Source organism: Mchenga conophoros, linkage group LG5 (genome assembly GCF_057382185.1).
Source record: "Mchenga conophoros isolate Kocher_MC1m ecotype Shallow Benthic linkage group LG5, M_conophoros_male_GT1.1, whole genome shotgun sequence".
Taxonomy (NCBI): domain Eukaryota; kingdom Metazoa; phylum Chordata; class Actinopteri; order Cichliformes; family Cichlidae; genus Mchenga; species Mchenga conophoros.
In genome coordinates, this window is record NC_140530.1 from 10636400 (window position 1) to 10653291 (window position 16892).

The following is a 16892-nucleotide window of genomic DNA, read 5'->3' on the forward strand; positions in this document are numbered from 1 at the left end:
AGGAAATACACCAGCCAATCAGCAGCTGCCTTATATGCTGACAGCACATGGAGCCAGTCCTAGCGTAGCTTTTATCTGAACAGTTGAGTCGGACAGCTTGGAGAGCCGTGGCTGTGCTCTGAGCAGGGTGAGGGCTGACAGGGCTGTCCTCCATGTTTTAATAAGCATTGACATATCACACAGAGTATTTAGCCATGCATCCACAGAGGTAAGCCTTATTTTCATCTTTTTCCACATATACTACTTTGTCTATGAGGCACCAGATCTGTGCCTGAGTAATAATATAGGTTTGTCTGACAGAATGGGGGAGGGGAAGCATATTTGTCACTCACAGCACAGGAGTGGAGCCTGGAAGGAGAGCAATGCATGGTATAGTATAACAGACAGCCTCTGCTAGCTGGTTGGCTCTGTGAATATGCATAGTAGAGGGCCATAGGTCACATCCAAGGTCATTGTATGGTCTGACTAAGAAAACCTGCTTCCTTTTGTAAAGTTCAAAAGAGAAGTGACGTTCTGTGACTGTCCCTGGCCTTTGACAGGCCCAGTGAGAGAAACCAGGCAGGATGGGAGAGCAGTTCAGAGAGGAGATCCCAGAGGAATTAACAGATGGTAAACTGACAGCACAGCAAGTTTAATTTAGACCTCGAACAAGAATGAGAGCAAGGCAGCAGGGTACTCTTGTTAATTGTTTGCCAGACTAACACGGCAGGGAAGAACAGACTGTAAATGATAAAACTGTATTTTCATCCGGAACCCAGTTCACCCCAGAAAGGGGAATGCAACCTCCCCCAAAAAACAAACAAACATGCTGTTAAAAAGCCTGTGAGCTGATCATCATTATTATAAAAATACAAATTATTTATTGAGTAAATATGCTGTAGCTGCTTATTTATCACGAGCTTGGAAAAACTGCCTGAGCTTAATGGTGTGCACTGCCTCCCAGTGTTGTTCTCTGCTGCTGAGTGTCAGCCATTTTAGAGAGCTTCCCCTTTCTGTCCCTCTGCTCCAAGCACACTGAGTATTTGTATGTAAGACAGAAGGAAAGAAGGGAAGGACTTCCTCTCAAAAGGCTCTGCACAGAAACCTCATCTCATCCAGAGAAGCTTTTGCAGCCTTTTTGAAGTCGACCAGGTTAGATTGAATTCTGTTTATGCATAATGGTGTTGGTGTTTTGTGTGCATGGAGAAGATACACATTTTAAATTCAGTCAATGATTGTGTCATTTTTCTGTCGGTTTAGCAACATTATTTATATACCATGTAATATTATTGACAATGATTATAATGGACAGAGCAAGTCAAATGTAACCAGTGGGGTTATGGCCTGGATATAATATGGTGTTTATAAATGTGCTTGACCAGGGTTCAGGAACGATTTGTAAGGACTGAAACAACAAAGTCAACACTCAGTTTGCTGTGAATGGTGTCTGGTAATGTGTTTAATCCCCCCCAATTCCACTACGCTTTTTTTCAGGATTTGTACAGATACACTCACACCTACACATACAGCCTTTTTAGTTTGGTTTGTGCCTTTACAGAGTCCTTCCTCGCATGTTTAAATAGATATAACATGTTTTAAGGTATGGTTTTCCCACAGAAAACTGGTCATTTGCTTAGTAATTCTTAGTGACTTCTGTGCCTCGCTCATCACGCTTTCCTTTTTTACCAGGAGTATCCAAGAACGGTTTCCTAGTGTCAAACGTTTAAGCGTGTATCTGTTTTATCTCGTAGTCTGTATTTATGTTTTATGAGAACTGTGTTTGAATTGTGTATGCTATTTGTATCCATGTCTTTGAGGTACTTGATGTAAGGAAATAAATATATTTGGCTTAAAAAAATGAATACCTCTGCTTTAACGGTCAGCTTACGTCACACTGTGTGCTCAGATTTTCAGGCTGACAGTAGATGGAGGAAGGAGGCTATGCAGTCCATAGTGTGTAAAAGGCCTGTGACATTTTTCAGCCTCATCTTTGTGTCCACCTTTAGGGCCCTTGCTATATATCAGCATGCCGGGGCACATCATAAGCTGCATGTGGTCCTGTGCAGCAGATCTGACTGGTGCCGTGTGTACGTGCTATGTGTGCAGTGTGCACATTGGCCAAAGAGAGAGAGCGTGAGGAAAAAAGAGAGAGAGAGAGAGAGAGTCTTCAAAATGGACGCCATACACATATACTGGCTGAGAGCACAGAGAGAAGGAATCTGATCCCCTCCTTGTCAAGCCCGTAGGGCTGCATCTTACATGTCTGATAAAAGGAACAGAGCCAGAGTATGACTGGATGGAGTTTTAAGGCAGTGAGGGACTTGGTTTTCACGACTGTTTTTGTGACAGCGAGGATCAGTCCTCTCTGCATTGCAGCATTGTGGTTGAGGAGAGCGGGGAGAAGAGAGCCTGTGTGGCACACCGAGCTGAGCACCCAATCAGGCACCTCCGTGTGGTGCTTGAGCCAATCGGCAGCTCGCAGCCGAGGTTAAAGATTGTCAATTGCAGGAGAGAGCAGCAGGGAGAGAAGGCCTTCTGGGAAACCTGGACCCATCTTTTCCCTCATCCCCCAACGTCCTCAATTGATAAAGATAAAGATTAAAGAATAGGCTGAAGAATCTGTATGTGAGTAAGGAAAAAAGGTATGCCGTTCATTTCCTACATTGAGGCATGATTGTTATGGCAGTGGTGGGTGTGGAAGGGGATGTGTCAGAAGGTTACAGGGTTACAATGTGCTGAACTGAACGTGCTGTGGTCTCTGATTTATAAAGGGATTTTGTCAGGATAGACAGCAGTGAGTTCCCTCCTGTCTCTCTTTCCCTTTGTGTGTTGTTGTATTTCCTGGCCTGGACAGGACATGATGGTGCAGGGGTAAACTGTCTAAGGCTGTCCAGAAAGGCTGGATGAGGAGGCCAGTAAAGCAGTTTCACTGCACTCTTATTTTTGTCTGTAGATGTGCTGTATTTCTGGATGTCATTTCATCTTACTGTAGGGATTGAGGAGGTTGAAGGGTGTGGGGGTTGGGGAACAAGATAATCGAAATGGAAGCAGTATTCTAGCTGGATGAAAACAATACATTTAAAAGGTGTTTTTGTGAAGTGTAAGGGAAATAAATATGGAAAAAACCTGGTTCATCTGAGCACAGAGGCCACTGCATCTGCTGTGGCGTCAGAGAAAACCGTAATAACAAAAGAAACGACAACAGAGCACCTGTAAACCAAGGTGACTCAGATGAGAAAAAACCTGTTGGTTTGAGAGCACATTTTGGATTGCATTTGAATGTTCTTTTTCTCCAACAGAACTGTGGATGTGATTGTGCTTTCCACTACGATGCGCTGGCTGGTATTGGCTCGATTAATGAATATGACTTTTTGTTTAGACTATTTACATGCTGTTAACTTGTTGGATGTCAGAAAACGCAGACATTTCTTTCCTGTGTTTTCATATTTACTATTTATTAGGTCAGTAGAGAAAAGTGTCTAATACTAATAAATGGAGAATGGCAGCACACATTGTACTCATGTTGTCTCAGTATTGGTTAATTTTAACTTTCCTTGAGATCAAGATGTGGCCTTTGTTCTGAGCTGCTGGTATATTGGTTTGCTCTCTCATTTTGAGTCTTCTAGCTGCAAAACATTCACATAAATTGTTAGGACTATTACCAGTGGAGCATTTGTTTTCAGGTTTTGTAGTGTTGTGCTGTTGAAGTTTTGCTTACTCTGTCTTTTAAAGTCAATCTCACCTTTTTTACCTTTGAAAATCAAAGGAATTATTTCTTGACATGACATAGACTTACTGCTGGATATCATTCACATCAAGTCTTTGAAACCTGCAATACTTTAGCTCAGCTCCTTTCTTGAAATACTGAGACACTTCTTCTCGCCTATGTGACCCAACTCTCACCAGAAACCTGTTGTCATTTTTTCTCTAAAAGAACTTTTCTTCACATGATAGGAGGTGATCCAGAAAGTTATAGAATAAGGTTAAGAAAACCTGACCACTTGCATACCTACTAATGAACCTCACAACTGGAAGTCATTAATAAGAGAGGTTATTTTGTATTCAGCAGTGAGCTTTATTAATTCTGGTCCTTTTTCTTACGTGCAATTTGGTTCAATCGTAATTACACTAAGAAAGTAACGTTCCTCATACACCATGCGGTGTCTTTTCCCCTTTTCCGAAACATTTAGAAAAATAACAATATGACACATTTTCAGCTGACTGTTACATTTGACTGCACTACACATTTGAATACCTGTGGCAATGTTATTTTCAGTTTGGAAGAAGAAGAAGAGGGAAAAACAGAAGAACAGGCTGTAACAGAAGAAATGGAGATCTCAACACGGTCCAAAGGTAAAAATAAAGTATGCAAGGTATTCAGATGGTAAGGCTCTCTTTCTCCACCTGCAGCGTTTCTAAACTTTTTATGTGTAAAGTGATTTTGGTTTGGTTTATTACTATGAATTAGACGAGCTAACTCACAGTTCACCTGTGGCAACCCCTTGCAAGTAAGATTACATCTGAAAGAAGCTATTTTAGTGGCGCCACTCAGTTGTGTGAGTTCAAGAAAAGATGGTTGTCATTTCTGATACTTTTTCCTGCTTTTAGAATCAATATGTCTGTTTGATCTCTGATTATTGTCTGCAGTTTCAGAGGCTGGTTCAACAGAAAGGGTGGCACCAAAAAGAAAGATGCCCAGTCCTTCTCAGTCATCCAACGGTCACTCCTCTGCTGAGACCTCACCGTGCCCAGTGAAAAAGAAGAAGAAACCAGGTGCTGTTAGCAGCAGCAAAGACCAGGTACCAGTCAGTTCACAGCTGAGGATTTTTTTTTAATTATAAATAAACTATATTTATAATAATAACACAGCAACAACTAGTTGATCATATTTTATGGCTGCACGATTTTGCATAAAATGAGAATCACGATTTTTTGGCTTAGAATTGAGATCACGATTCTCTCACGATTTTCTTTTCCAGTATAAATATTTATTGCACTTATTAACTGCACATCAACTTCGTAACAGTTGAGACTGAACATAAAAACAATAAATAAACATAAAAACAACAAATGTCTCACGTTTTGTTGTTGCCGCAAAATGTTGTACTGCTTGAAATTCTCCACCGTTGCTCGACGCTGCGTGTATAGAGCAGGTAGTGCAACAATAGAAAAATAGTTGCGGGACGGCACTGTGTAGCGTTTGTCTAGGGTGTTGATCATTTTCCTAAATCCCTCGTTTTGCACAGTGTTGATGGGAGCCATATCTTTGGTCAGGTGATAAGTGATAGCCTCCGTAATTTCTTTGTGCCTGCGAGAGTTCGACGGGTCTAGGGAAGCGCTGTATAAGGTTCCCGTTATTGATGTTTGGGTGGTTGACCGGAACGGATTTTCTCCTGTCACTTTCTCGTCATCCCTGTCGTGCTCTCCGTTGTTTTTTCCCTGCCAATTTTAGCTTCACACGGCACAGCTTCTGTATCACGTGGTATAAGGCTCCGCCCTTGTCATATGTTGAGCAGGAAAAGTGAGCGCTTGTTTTCATGCAGAGTACGTCCCGGATCAAAATGCGGTACAATCGTCGTCTTTTTTTTTTTTTTTTTTTTAAATCGTTGTCATTTGGAAATGAGATCGCACATAAGTATGAATCGAGATCGCGATTTTCTAACGATTAATCGTGCAGCCCTAAGTAAAATTGATAAAAAATATCAACAGTCCAAACTTTTTAAAGATACATTTATATAGTTAAAAGAAAATATATTTTGCTCTTATGTATTATCTTAATTAAAGGCTCATTTTTCACAGATAATTACAAAAATATTTTGTTTCTTATCTAGTGGCACTGATAATGTAAAAGGGTTTTAGGGGGTTTTGTTCAAATTTGTAATAATAGATGATCCAAAATATTTAGGAGAGAATCACATGTTACTAGAAAATATCAGCACTTCACTCTTTTGAATTTTTGCTTTTCAAGGATGGGATTAAATATCCTGCACTAGCCTATATAGATATTGTATCATTACCAATCACTGGTGATTTTGCCAAAAGGTGTATTCAAGATGCCAGATTTATTTACTGCAAAGAGCAGTGGATATTGTCCCTTCTGAATGTGAAAGGCATGGACAAATCAGGCTACAGTATTCATGAAGTTTAAGTCAACTCAGACTTCAATAAGTTACACAATTTTAATAGCACAAGATAATTCTTTTGTGATGTATTGTATCGTTGGGAAGTTTCTGATAGGGCTTATATAAGATTTAGAGGCCATGTCCAATATTTTTTATGTTTGTCTGTTAGTTTTGACCTGATTAATACTGTTAATGCCTGAGTATTATGTGAAAATGAAGTCTGTGCAGCTGTAATTTTAACAAATGCTTTTATAGTTGCCAGTATTTCAGTAAAATTCCCTACAATCTGTACTATAATAATTACATGATTACTTGTGGCTTATGATTTAGCTTGCATTGCCATGTGAACGCTTTGCTTGCTTTCTGCTCAAAGCAAATCACAAATTTACATTAAGATAAGATAAGATAAGATAAGACTTTATTGATCCCACAACGGGGAAGTTTTTGTGTCACCTCAGCTCAGGTACAGATATCAGAAGGAAATACAAAAATACAAATAAGTACAATCAGTGAAAAAAAGTAAGATAATACACTATATACAATGGCAGCATACACAGTATGTGATTATGGATATGGTTGGAAATATGGAAGACATAAACTATATAGCTTGACATAACTATTGTACCACTACTATTCCTATTTATAGACATGTACACACACACATGTACACACTAAATATACATATGTATACATATATACCTGCACATGTCCATACACATGGAAGGTCCATTATGCATGAAGTGGTGACCGTGGATGTTCACAGTGTCCATTGACTTATGACATCGTGATTGAGGAGTTATAGAGTCTAACTGCTGTTGGGATGAATGATCTGCGAAAGCGCTCCTTCCTGCAGTGAGGGTGTTTCAATCTCTGACTAAAGGAGCTGCTCAACCCACTCACATACTCATGCAGTGGGTGATGTGGGTTGTTCATGATGGATGTCAGCTTTACTAACATCCTCCTCTCGCCAACCACCTCTACAGACTCCAGGAGACATCCCAGCACGGAGCTAGACCTCCGCACCAGTTTGTCAATCCTGTTCCTGTCCCTGTCCGTGCATCCACTCCCCCAGCAGGCCACTGCATAGGAAAGGGCAGATGCTACCACAGTGTCATAGAATGTCCTTAACAGAGTCCTGCAGACTCCGAAGGACCTCAGTCTCCTCAGCAGGTGGAGTCGACTCTGACCCTTCTTATACAGGACGTCTGTATTTGTAGTCCAGTCCAGTTTATTGTTGAGGTGAACACCCAGGTACTTATAAGAGTCCACTATCTCAATGTCTTTCCCTTGGATGTTCACCGGTGTTGTAGGGGGTGACTTCCTCCTGAAGTCTATGATCATCTCCTTTGTCTTGCCGGTGTTGATTTGGAGTACATTGGTCTCAGACCAGCCAACAAAGTCACTGACGACCCCCCTGTATTCCTGATCATTCCCGTCTGATACGCATCCAATGATGGCTGTATCATCTGAGAACTTCTGTATATGGCAATCGTCCGAATTATAACAGAAGTCTGAAGTGTAAAGGCTGAACAGGAAAGGTGAGAGAACCGTGCCCTGTGGTGCCCCCGTGCTGCAGATTACCACCTCGGACACACAGTCATGGAGCCTCACATACTGTTGTCTGTTGGTAAGGTAGTCGATGGTCCATGTAGTCAGCTGTTTGCCTACTCCGGCTCCCTCCAGCTTTCCTCTCAGTAGTGCAGGTTGGATGGTGTTGAAAGCACTGGAGAAGTCAAAAAACATGATCCTCACAGTGCTCCCCGCCTGCTCTAGGTGAGAGAGGGATCGGTGTAACAGGTAGATGACAGCGTTATCCACCCCAATTCCAGAACGGTAGGCGAACATCACTGAGCCCACCAGTGGCCGAAGGTGGTGCAGGATGAGCCTTTCCATGGTCTTCATCAGATGAGAAGTCAAGGCAACAGGCCTGAAGTGGTTGGGCTCCCTGGGTTGTGCGATTTTTGGCACAGGAACCACACAGGAAGTCTTTCACAGTTCAGGAACCCTCTCCAAGCTCATGCTCAGGTTGAAGATGTACAGGGCCACCTGACAGAGCTGGTCTGCACAGTCCCTGAGCAGTCTGGAGCAGATTCCATCCGGACCTGCTGCCTTCCTTGCCTTCGTCCTCTTGAGCTGATTTCTCAGCTGTGAAGTAGATGTGAGGCTGGGCTGGAATGGAGGGTGGGGCTGGCTCTGTTGTGGGTAGATGTGTGGATAGGGTTGAAGCAGGGTTGTGGTGAGAGGAGAGCTCAGGTGACAATGGCATTGCACCCGGGGGGCGGCAACTGGACGAGGGTTAATGGAACCTGGGGGGTGGGAGAGGTGATAAGTGGGCCATTGTCAAATCTGTTAAAAACAGATTCAAGTTGTTAGCCCACCCCCGGCCAGCAGACACTGTGGCTCCTCCATTGTCCTGGAAGTGGCCAGAGATTTGTTTCATGTTCCTCCAGACTTCTCTGATGTTTTTCTGTTGGAGTTGGTTTTCCGTCTTCCTCCTGAAGCACTCCTTGCCTTCTCGGATCTTGTATTTAAGATCCTTTTGGACTTTCTTAAGTCCCTCCTTGTCTCCCGACCAGAAAGCCCTCTTCTTCTTGTTCAGCAGGGCCTTCAGTTGTGGGGAGACCCACGGTTTATTGTTTGAGAAACACTGTATTTTCTTGGTAAGGCACAGTGTTCTCAACACAGAAATTAAAGTAGTCCGTGATGCAGTGGGTGAGGGCGTCGATGTCCTCACCGTGAGGCTTGCAGAGTTCCTGCCAGTCTGTGCATTCAAAACAGTCTCTTAGGGCCTCAGTGCGTTCCTCAGACCACACCCTTATCACTTTCTTCGTGGGGGAGTTCCTCTTCACCATAGGAGTGTAAGTGGAGTGGAGAAGGACCAGGTTGTGGTCTGAGTGGCCAAGCAGGATGAGGGGTGATGCACTGTTAGCCTGCTTTGTGTTGGCAAACAATAGATCCAGGGTTTTGCTGTCCCTTGTATGGCAGTCAACATACTGGGAGAAGTTAGGGAGAGTGACAGATAGTGAGGCATGATTGAAGTCCCCAGAGTGCCCAGAGATAATATGATTGCATTAGATAAATGATTGGTGGTAAATCACATTGCCCATTATGTTGTCCTTTGTAAATAATTAGTTATCCCCTCAACCTTGATTCCCATCAAGATTGTCCACACTGTTTTCCCCTTTTATGTTATAAAACACAGACTGAAATCACGGAATGAAGCTACATTACCTAGAATAACTGGACTTGTAATTCTTTTATGGTAGATTCATAAAACAGCAGTCAGTGTGTAAGAGAGTCAGTCTGTGTTTTGGATGGTAACTTCTGTGTGCTTTTTGTCAATGCTTTGCATGTCTGCTTGGCTTCTCTAATCTCTGGCCTGATTTTGATCTCCCCCAACTTTGTGTTTCTTTTGCCTGCATTCCAGTCAGAACTAAGACATGGTCCCTTTTACTATGTGAAGCAGCCAGCACTCACCACAGACCCTGTTGATGTTGTACCGCAGGACGGCAGGAATGACTTCTACTGCTGGTTGTGCCACCGCGAGGGCCAGGTGCTCTGCTGTGAGCTCTGCCCCAGGGTGTACCACGCCAAGTGTCTCAAACTACCAGCCGAGCCCGAGGGCGACTGGTTCTGTCCGGAGTGTGAGGTACTCACTCAGGAATGTGAAAAATATATTAGTGTTGTAAAGCGTAGGTTAATCCTGTACTTATATTGGCTTAATAAAATAAGACCAACCAGTAAGTATGGATTGTAGATGACAAAGATAGGTTGTCAGGCTTTCGTATGCTCAGTGCAGATATAACAAAAGTGTTTGTTTTCTCCTGGTGTCTTTTAGAAAATAACAGTTGCCGAGTGTATAGAGACTCAAAGCAAAGCCATGATGATGCTTACTATAGATCAGCTGTCTTACCTGCTAAAGTTTGCCCTGCAGAAGATGAAACAACCAGGTGTAAGTATTCTGTTACCCCTGTGTTTCCAGAAATTCGTGCTGCTAAAAAGTTTGAAGGCACAAATTTCTTTTTCATGTGTATGTTCACATGCAGTATATCACTGGGATTTTGGCATCTCCTCTTTGCTGACCAGTGGTGATTTTTAGACACCTTTTGCAGCCAAACGATAACTGTACTACCATCTGTCATATCAGATAATCTGCACATCCTGAGGTGCAACCTCCTCACAAACAGTCCAGCATGGTATAATATTGATTTGCATGTGCTAATAATTTCTAATAACACAACTAACAATCATTTGATAATGATGGGCCTGACATGGCTGGAAACCATGAAAGTAAATATCCTAGCTGGTGGTGAGGATACAGCTGCCCCTCTCACTCTCTTTCAGGATCATCCCCGCTTGTCATCTCGCTCCCCCCATGCAGCTTCCACGCAGAGAAAGACTTATAATTGGGTAATCAATTACACCACTAACAAGACCCCGTCATGATTTCTTCCTCCACTAGTATTCCTCCTTCTGTTTGAAGCGGCTTTTAGAACTTTTAGTAGTAGCATGGTGGTAGCATGTTGGTTTGTGGCAGAGGGGACAGGTGTTGAAAAATAAGATTTAGGTTAAGGTGTAATAAATATTGAAAAAAAGCTAAGGTTTAGTTGAGTTTATTTAGCTTCACTCTCTTCTCTGTTTACATAATCCTAGACTGAACCATTCCAGAAACCCGTGTCTCTTGAACAGCATCCTGATTATGCAGAGTATATATTTCATCCTATGGATCTCTGCACACTTGAGAAGGTAATACGTTGAGCAGTCGCGACGATTGGATAGTGTAAATGTGGAAAAGTTGAATCATTTGACATTTGAACATCATTTCTTTTTGTCACCACAGAATGTCAAAAAGAAAATGTATGGCTGCACAGAGGCCTTTTTGGCGGATGCAAAATGGATCTTGCACAATTGTATTATATACAACGGAGGTATGCTCCTCGATGTGTGAGCTGTATTACACTTATCTACAGTTATGGTATAATGAGTATAGTAATGCACACGATGCATGACTGTGTTAATAGCAGATAATTACACTTTCCTCAGATTAGCTGATATTAATGTGTTATTAGAGTGCATTTCCAGATGAGGACAATTAACAGTAATTCTGTCTTATATAAAATAACCGTATAACTAAAAGATTTAAAAGTTTTTACCTAATTGCATGTCCTTATTTCAGGTAACCACAAACTTACAACTACAGCTAAGGTGATAGTAAAAATCTGTGAACATGAGGTAAATATTACTTTACTTTTCATTATGGGTAACACTATGACATCTGAAACTTAATTTAGCCATCTTTAAATGCACATTTATTTGTTTCATTTTGTTTTCAGATGAATGAGATTGAAGTTTGCCCTGAGTGTTATTTATCTGCGTGCCAAAAGAGAGACAACTGGTTCTGTGAGCCATGTGTAAGCTGAGTTACCTGAAGTTTCTGCTGATCATGCTATCAGAACCTTCTCAAATGTACAAATCTTTAGAGTACAACTCTGTAGTTCCAGTGTTTTACTGTATGTCTGCAGAGTAACCCGCACCCTCTAGTGTGGGCCAAACTGAAAGGGTTTCCATTCTGGCCTGCTAAAGCTCTGCGGGACAAAGATGGGCAGGTGGATGCTCGCTTCTTTGGGCAGCACGACAGGTATCAGTGCTTTGCTCTTCAGTTTCTTGGGCTTGGTGGCATATTACAGTCTTTGTGTTAAAACGAGAGACATATTATTGATCTTCTTCTTTCAGGGCCTGGGTTCCTTTAAACAATTGTTACCTCATGTCCAAGGAAATTCCTTTTTCTGTAAAGAAGACCAAAAGCATTTTCAACAGTGCCATGCAAGAGATGGAGGTCTATGTGGAGAATATGAGAAAGAAGTTTGGAGTGTTTAATTACGCCCCCTTCAGGACGCCGTACACGCCGGACAATAATTTTCAGATGCTCCTGGATCCTTCTAACCCCTCGTCAGGTCCCATCAAACCTGAGAAGCAAGAAAAGATCAAGCTGAGTTTTGATATGACCGCATCGCCTAAAATTGCATTGACCAGGACCTTGTTACCTGGGGCTGGGGTGGGAGGAAGCGCAGCAGGACGCCGGCTCCCTCTCACTGACATGCCTCGCTCACCCATGAGCACCAACTCCTCTGCTCATACAGGTTCAGATGGGGAACAAGAAACAACCGACAAGTCCCAGACAAAAGCATCAAACAGCCAGTTCAGTACAGGAGAGGAGTCCATGGACTGCACAGGTGTGTGAGTGCCACTCCAAGTCCTCCCCTGTATCAACTATGAGCAGTATGTTGCTAGCAGATGTGGTTATTCATATATTTATCAACTACTAAACCTGTAGTCACCTTTAAAATGAAATCAGTATATCTGCTGATATAAAGCAACTGTGATAACATCATTTAAAAACATATATATGTAATAAGCATTGCATATATCTGTCTGCTTATATCTGCATTGTGTAGACAGTAGACCTTGTTTCAAAACAAATATCTATCGACAGTCTCACCAGCTCATCCTCGACCTGGTGGTGCAGGTGGTTCCTTGGACAGCCCCAAATCATTACCCTCTCAAGCTCCTGGCATCCCCAAGCAGGAGAAGACACCACAGACAGGAAGTATTCTGAACCTTAATCTAGGTGAATCCTTTATGTCTTTGTAACAAAAACTACAACACACAATAATGTGTTTAAAAATGTCTCCCTCTATTTTAAAAGCCACTTCTACTGCACACACTATGACTGTCAAATCATAAAACCTTTCCTTATTGCTCATGTACATATGCACATTCTCTAGATCGAAGTAAAGCAGATATGGACCTAAAGGAGCTGAGTGAAACAGTTCAGCAGAAACAAGGAGCCACACCTGTCCTCACATCTCCAAAAAGACAAATCAAGAGCCGTTTCCAGCTGAACTTAGACAAAACCATTGAGAGTTGCAAGGCTCAGTTGGGTTAGTAGAGATACTACTGAGGCCAGTTTTGTAATTCCTTTGTGTTGATAATTTGTTACCAGTGCCATAATTGAAATATTAATTGGGTTTTGTTTGTTTTTGTCATTTTGGGACCTTCTTCATAGATATGTCCCAGGACACAGTTTATTGTGATGTGACAGCCTCTTTCATTGCTTTGTAGGTATTGGTGAGATCTCTGTGGATGTGTACAAAGGTGTTGAACACAGTGACTCAGAAGAGACTGATAAATCTGACTCCAGTGACAGTGAGTATGGCAGCGATGAGGAGCAGAAGACCAAGAATGAACAAGACACAGCACCCAGTGAGGAGCCCCAGAAGGAACCCACCAAAACTAATGTCAAAGACCAACCTTCCCCCAGCAATGAAGAGGAGGGTAGAGCTGATTTACTTGTAGCAACTGAATCAGCAGCTGGCGAAGCCAGTGTGACGGTGTCTGACGCTCAAACTAAAGAGAAAACGAGCAGTGAAGTAGAAAAAGAGAGCCCAGAGAAAAGCAAAGCACCTCAAGAATCACCTGTTCCCAGAGAAAAGTCTCAGGTGAAACAAGAGACAAAGCAGACTGTGCCAGTGGAGGACTCTGACTCAGAGAGGGAACTGGTTATTGATCTTGGAGAGGAGCAAGGTGGCAAGGAAAGGAAAAGGAGAAGAAAAGACAGCGCTACTGTTAAAGATTCAACTACTGGTAAAGTTGAAGGTGACAGTTATACTTTCTCTGTGTGTCTGACTAGAAATCGTCTAACACTTCATGTTATAGTCCTTATTTTGTTTAAACCTTATCAACTTTGTATGGGCAAAATTGGCAAATAAGATATGATTTTTCCTGTAGGTAAAGCTTCTGTAACGTCAACGCCCCCATCTCAAAACAGCACGGCACCTTCCACACCCTCTAGTGTTTCCATGCAGTCCCCTGTGGCCATTCCTGTCACTGTGGTCTCCTTCACTGCTCCTTCTCCTGCAACCATCAGCCTCGCGTCTGCATCCAGTGCCACTGCAACACCCCCCCCTTCCACTTCCACCTCGACCACACCGGCTTTGAAGAAACAGCGCCCTCTGCTGCCTAGAGAGACAGTGCCAGTGGTACAGAGGGCTGTAGTGTGGAATCCCACAGCTAAATTTCAGACCTCCTCTCAGAAATGGCACATGCAGAAGGTGCAACGTCAGCAGCAAAACCAGCAACCTGTGGCAACCACACAAATGCAGGCGTCATCTCCCAGGCAAGGCCAGACGCAAGTGCTAACCCAGACCCAGGCAGCTGCAAACGGCTCTACAGCAGTCTCCTCCTCTTCACAAAGCACACGCTATCAGACCAGACAGGCGGTGAAAGGTAAAAAACAAGCTTCACGGTATGCTAAACTAAGTATGACCTAAAACTGTGTGACTCAATACAAGTCAAGATTCCTTCATGTAAGAGTGGTTAGACAACGTACAGACCTAAAGAGCAAAATGAATTAGAATATTACAATTTCATGGCTACAGTGAAAATGTTCTACTTGCATGTTTCACCATGTGAATAATAGTGTTTCTTATTCCAGCTGTTCAACAAAAAGACACCCTACTCAGCACGTCCACTTCAGCTGTCACGCTGGTTTCCAGTAGCCCAGCTTCCGTTGCCATGATGGCAGCGTCGAGTTTAGGCACGGCTGCTGCACCTTCACCAGTGGCAACAGACCTGTATATCCCAACTGCCTCGGCAGATGTGGCGGCAGACATTGCCAAGTACACAAATAAAGTTAGTGCATATTTTCTTAGACAAGCAATTTGTTTTATGTTTTCACTGGAAACACTGCTGGTGTAGTAAAAATACACAAGATACATTAGCACTGGGTAACTTTAAAACTACATATTAGTGACAGAACAACCTTTGTGTTATTAGTCTGGGTGAGAGGCAAAGTATATCATTTTTAATGACACATCCTCATAAAATTGTCTTCTTTCTTTCAGATAATGGATGCAATTAAAGGTACAATGAGTGAAATCTACAACGACCTTTCAAAAAATCCTTCAGGGAATACAGTAGCAGAGGTAGGTGGTTGCTCTCGGTTGCATATAGACTGAAAACGATTCAGCTCATTTCCTTATCCTCGTATGCCTTTATCTTTTTCTTTTTTTTTTTTACAGATAAGAAGACTGAGGATTGAAATAGAGAAATTACAGTGGTTGCATCAGCAAGAGTTGTCCGAAATGAAGCACAATCTTGGTGTGAACTTTATCAGTCAACGTAACCGTGCAGTCTTTTTTTCCCCTCACACTGTACAATTAGTTCTACCCGTGTTTGGTCACGCTTGTGTTCTTCAATGTAGAGCTTACGATGGCAGAGATGCGGCAAAGTCTGGAGCAGGAGAGGGAGAGGTTGGTGAGCGAGGTGAAGAAACAGATGGAGCTGGAGAAGCAGCAGGCAGTGGATGAGACAAAGAAGAAACAGTGGTGTGCTAACTGCAGGAAAGAGGCAATCTTCTACTGCTGCTGGAATACCAGCTACTGTGATTACCCCTGTCAGCAAGCCCACTGGCCAGAACACATGAAGTCTTGCACTCAGTCAGGTAACAGCGCATGTCGTCACTAACATGCTGAGGATCATATTGACAAAAACAAAGACTGTATTTTCTTATGCTCTCCATTTGCATGCCTGTATAACCACCATTCATTTCTTACGGTAGTTGTAATTAGTTTGGGCTGTTTTTTGTTTTATTTGTAGCCACGGCTCCACAGCAGGAACCTGAGGCCGAGCCTACAGCAGACCTCCCAAATAAAGGTTTAGGGCAGACTAGCGGTGGCCCAAACCCTCTCAGAGACACACCAGCCTCTGCGTCATCCTCGGACAAAGACTGTGACATGGAAAAGAGCACTGACAGTGTTGCCGTCACTTTGTCATAACCACGCTTACCATACTTGAAAATGTAAATGTAAATTTTTTTCCTCCCACTACAATAATATGTCCATGTAATTCTGTTCAACAGCCTTTTCCAAATTGAAAGTGAAAAAAAAATCAATTTATTTTTTATTTATATTATTTGTTTGCCTTTCGGGCGTCACATGGTTCCCCCACTGCAGAGTGGTGTAAAACACGACTGGCAGCAGAGTGCGGCAGTTTAAAAAATAGCTTACAGTGTATGTTCTTGCACTCTCTTGCTGGTCTTTATAGGCAGCTGCCAGTATAAAGAGCTTAAGAGCATGCTTGAGTGTCATAAAACATATCAGTGGTATATTGGACAACAGTTAAACCATTTATGACTACAGAAATGTAACCCGTGTTAATGAACCACCTCAGTTGTAGATTAGAGGACTGCTGACAGAAGTGTCTGTAAATGACTTATTTTGTATTTTGTGTTAATTTATTTGTTATTCTATTGTTGTCTGTTGTATACTGCAAAGAAAGTAACAAATACACATTTTAAACAAGCTGTTTTATATGATTACAAAAACAGTCTTACATTTGATCTTTTAGTTGTCTCTAAAGTTGAGGGGAACCTTAGGGTTTGGTTGAATGTAAATGTTATAAGACTGTACTAACAATGAAACAGCTGCGGCACATTTTAAGATTTGAACATTTCCATAATCTGCATCAAATGCCCCCAAGTAGACGTTTATGGGCCTATCAAAAACAGATTTTTGAGAGGTCGGAATTGTACATTTCTGTGTAAATTGTGACAAAAACAGTAAAGTAAAAAAGTAACATAGAAAGAGTTGTGACTGAAGTAAATTTTAAATATCAGCTCATAATAATAAGAGCTCATTTGGCAAACATTCACATGTTGGGACAAATATCAAGTAAATAGCTGAATTAGACTTATTTAAATCCACTAAGTTTAGGACAAATCACATTTTGTTA

At 42.2% G+C, this 16892-nt stretch overlaps 1 protein-coding gene across 3 annotated transcripts; it reads left to right on the forward strand.

Moving 5' to 3' along the window:
- Positions 1-74: 74 nt before the first annotated feature.
- On the forward strand, positions 75-16744 carry zmynd8 (zinc finger, MYND-type containing 8). Of its 3 annotated transcripts, XM_085273220.1 has the most exons (21): positions 75-208; positions 4256-4332; positions 4627-4778; positions 9529-9750; positions 9940-10053; positions 10446-10511; positions 10755-10847; positions 10942-11029; positions 11278-11333; positions 11435-11512; positions 11624-11739; positions 11835-12334; positions 12595-12729; positions 12887-13042; positions 13224-13757; positions 13890-14387; positions 14596-14792; positions 15005-15085; positions 15182-15260; positions 15364-15603; positions 15759-16744. In XM_085273220.1, the coding sequence occupies exons 1-21, from the start codon at positions 195-197 to the stop codon at positions 15935-15937; spliced, it is 3675 nt and encodes a 1224-aa protein (XP_085129346.1). In that variant the 5' UTR covers positions 75-194; the 3' UTR covers positions 15938-16744. The 3 variants fall into 3 exon arrangements, with proteins under 3 accessions (XP_085129346.1, XP_085129347.1, XP_085129348.1); XM_085273221.1 differs by lacking the exon at positions 10446-10511; XM_085273222.1 differs by lacking the exon at positions 10446-10511 and having other exon boundaries at positions 13224-13745.
- Positions 16745-16892: the final 148 nt, after the last annotated feature.

What these genes read in the sequence shown, in the direction of transcription:
- zmynd8 (XM_085273220.1), top strand. An exon ending in GGTTCTGTCCGGAGTGTGAG is followed by an intron (nt 9,751 to 9,939) that starts GTACTCACTCAG and finishes GGTGTCTTTTAG; the next exon opens with AAAATAACAGTTGCCGAGTG. An exon ending in GGAGTCCATGGACTGCACAG is followed by an intron (nt 12,335 to 12,594) that starts GTGTGTGAGTGC and finishes ATCTATCGACAG; the next exon opens with TCTCACCAGCTCATCCTCGA.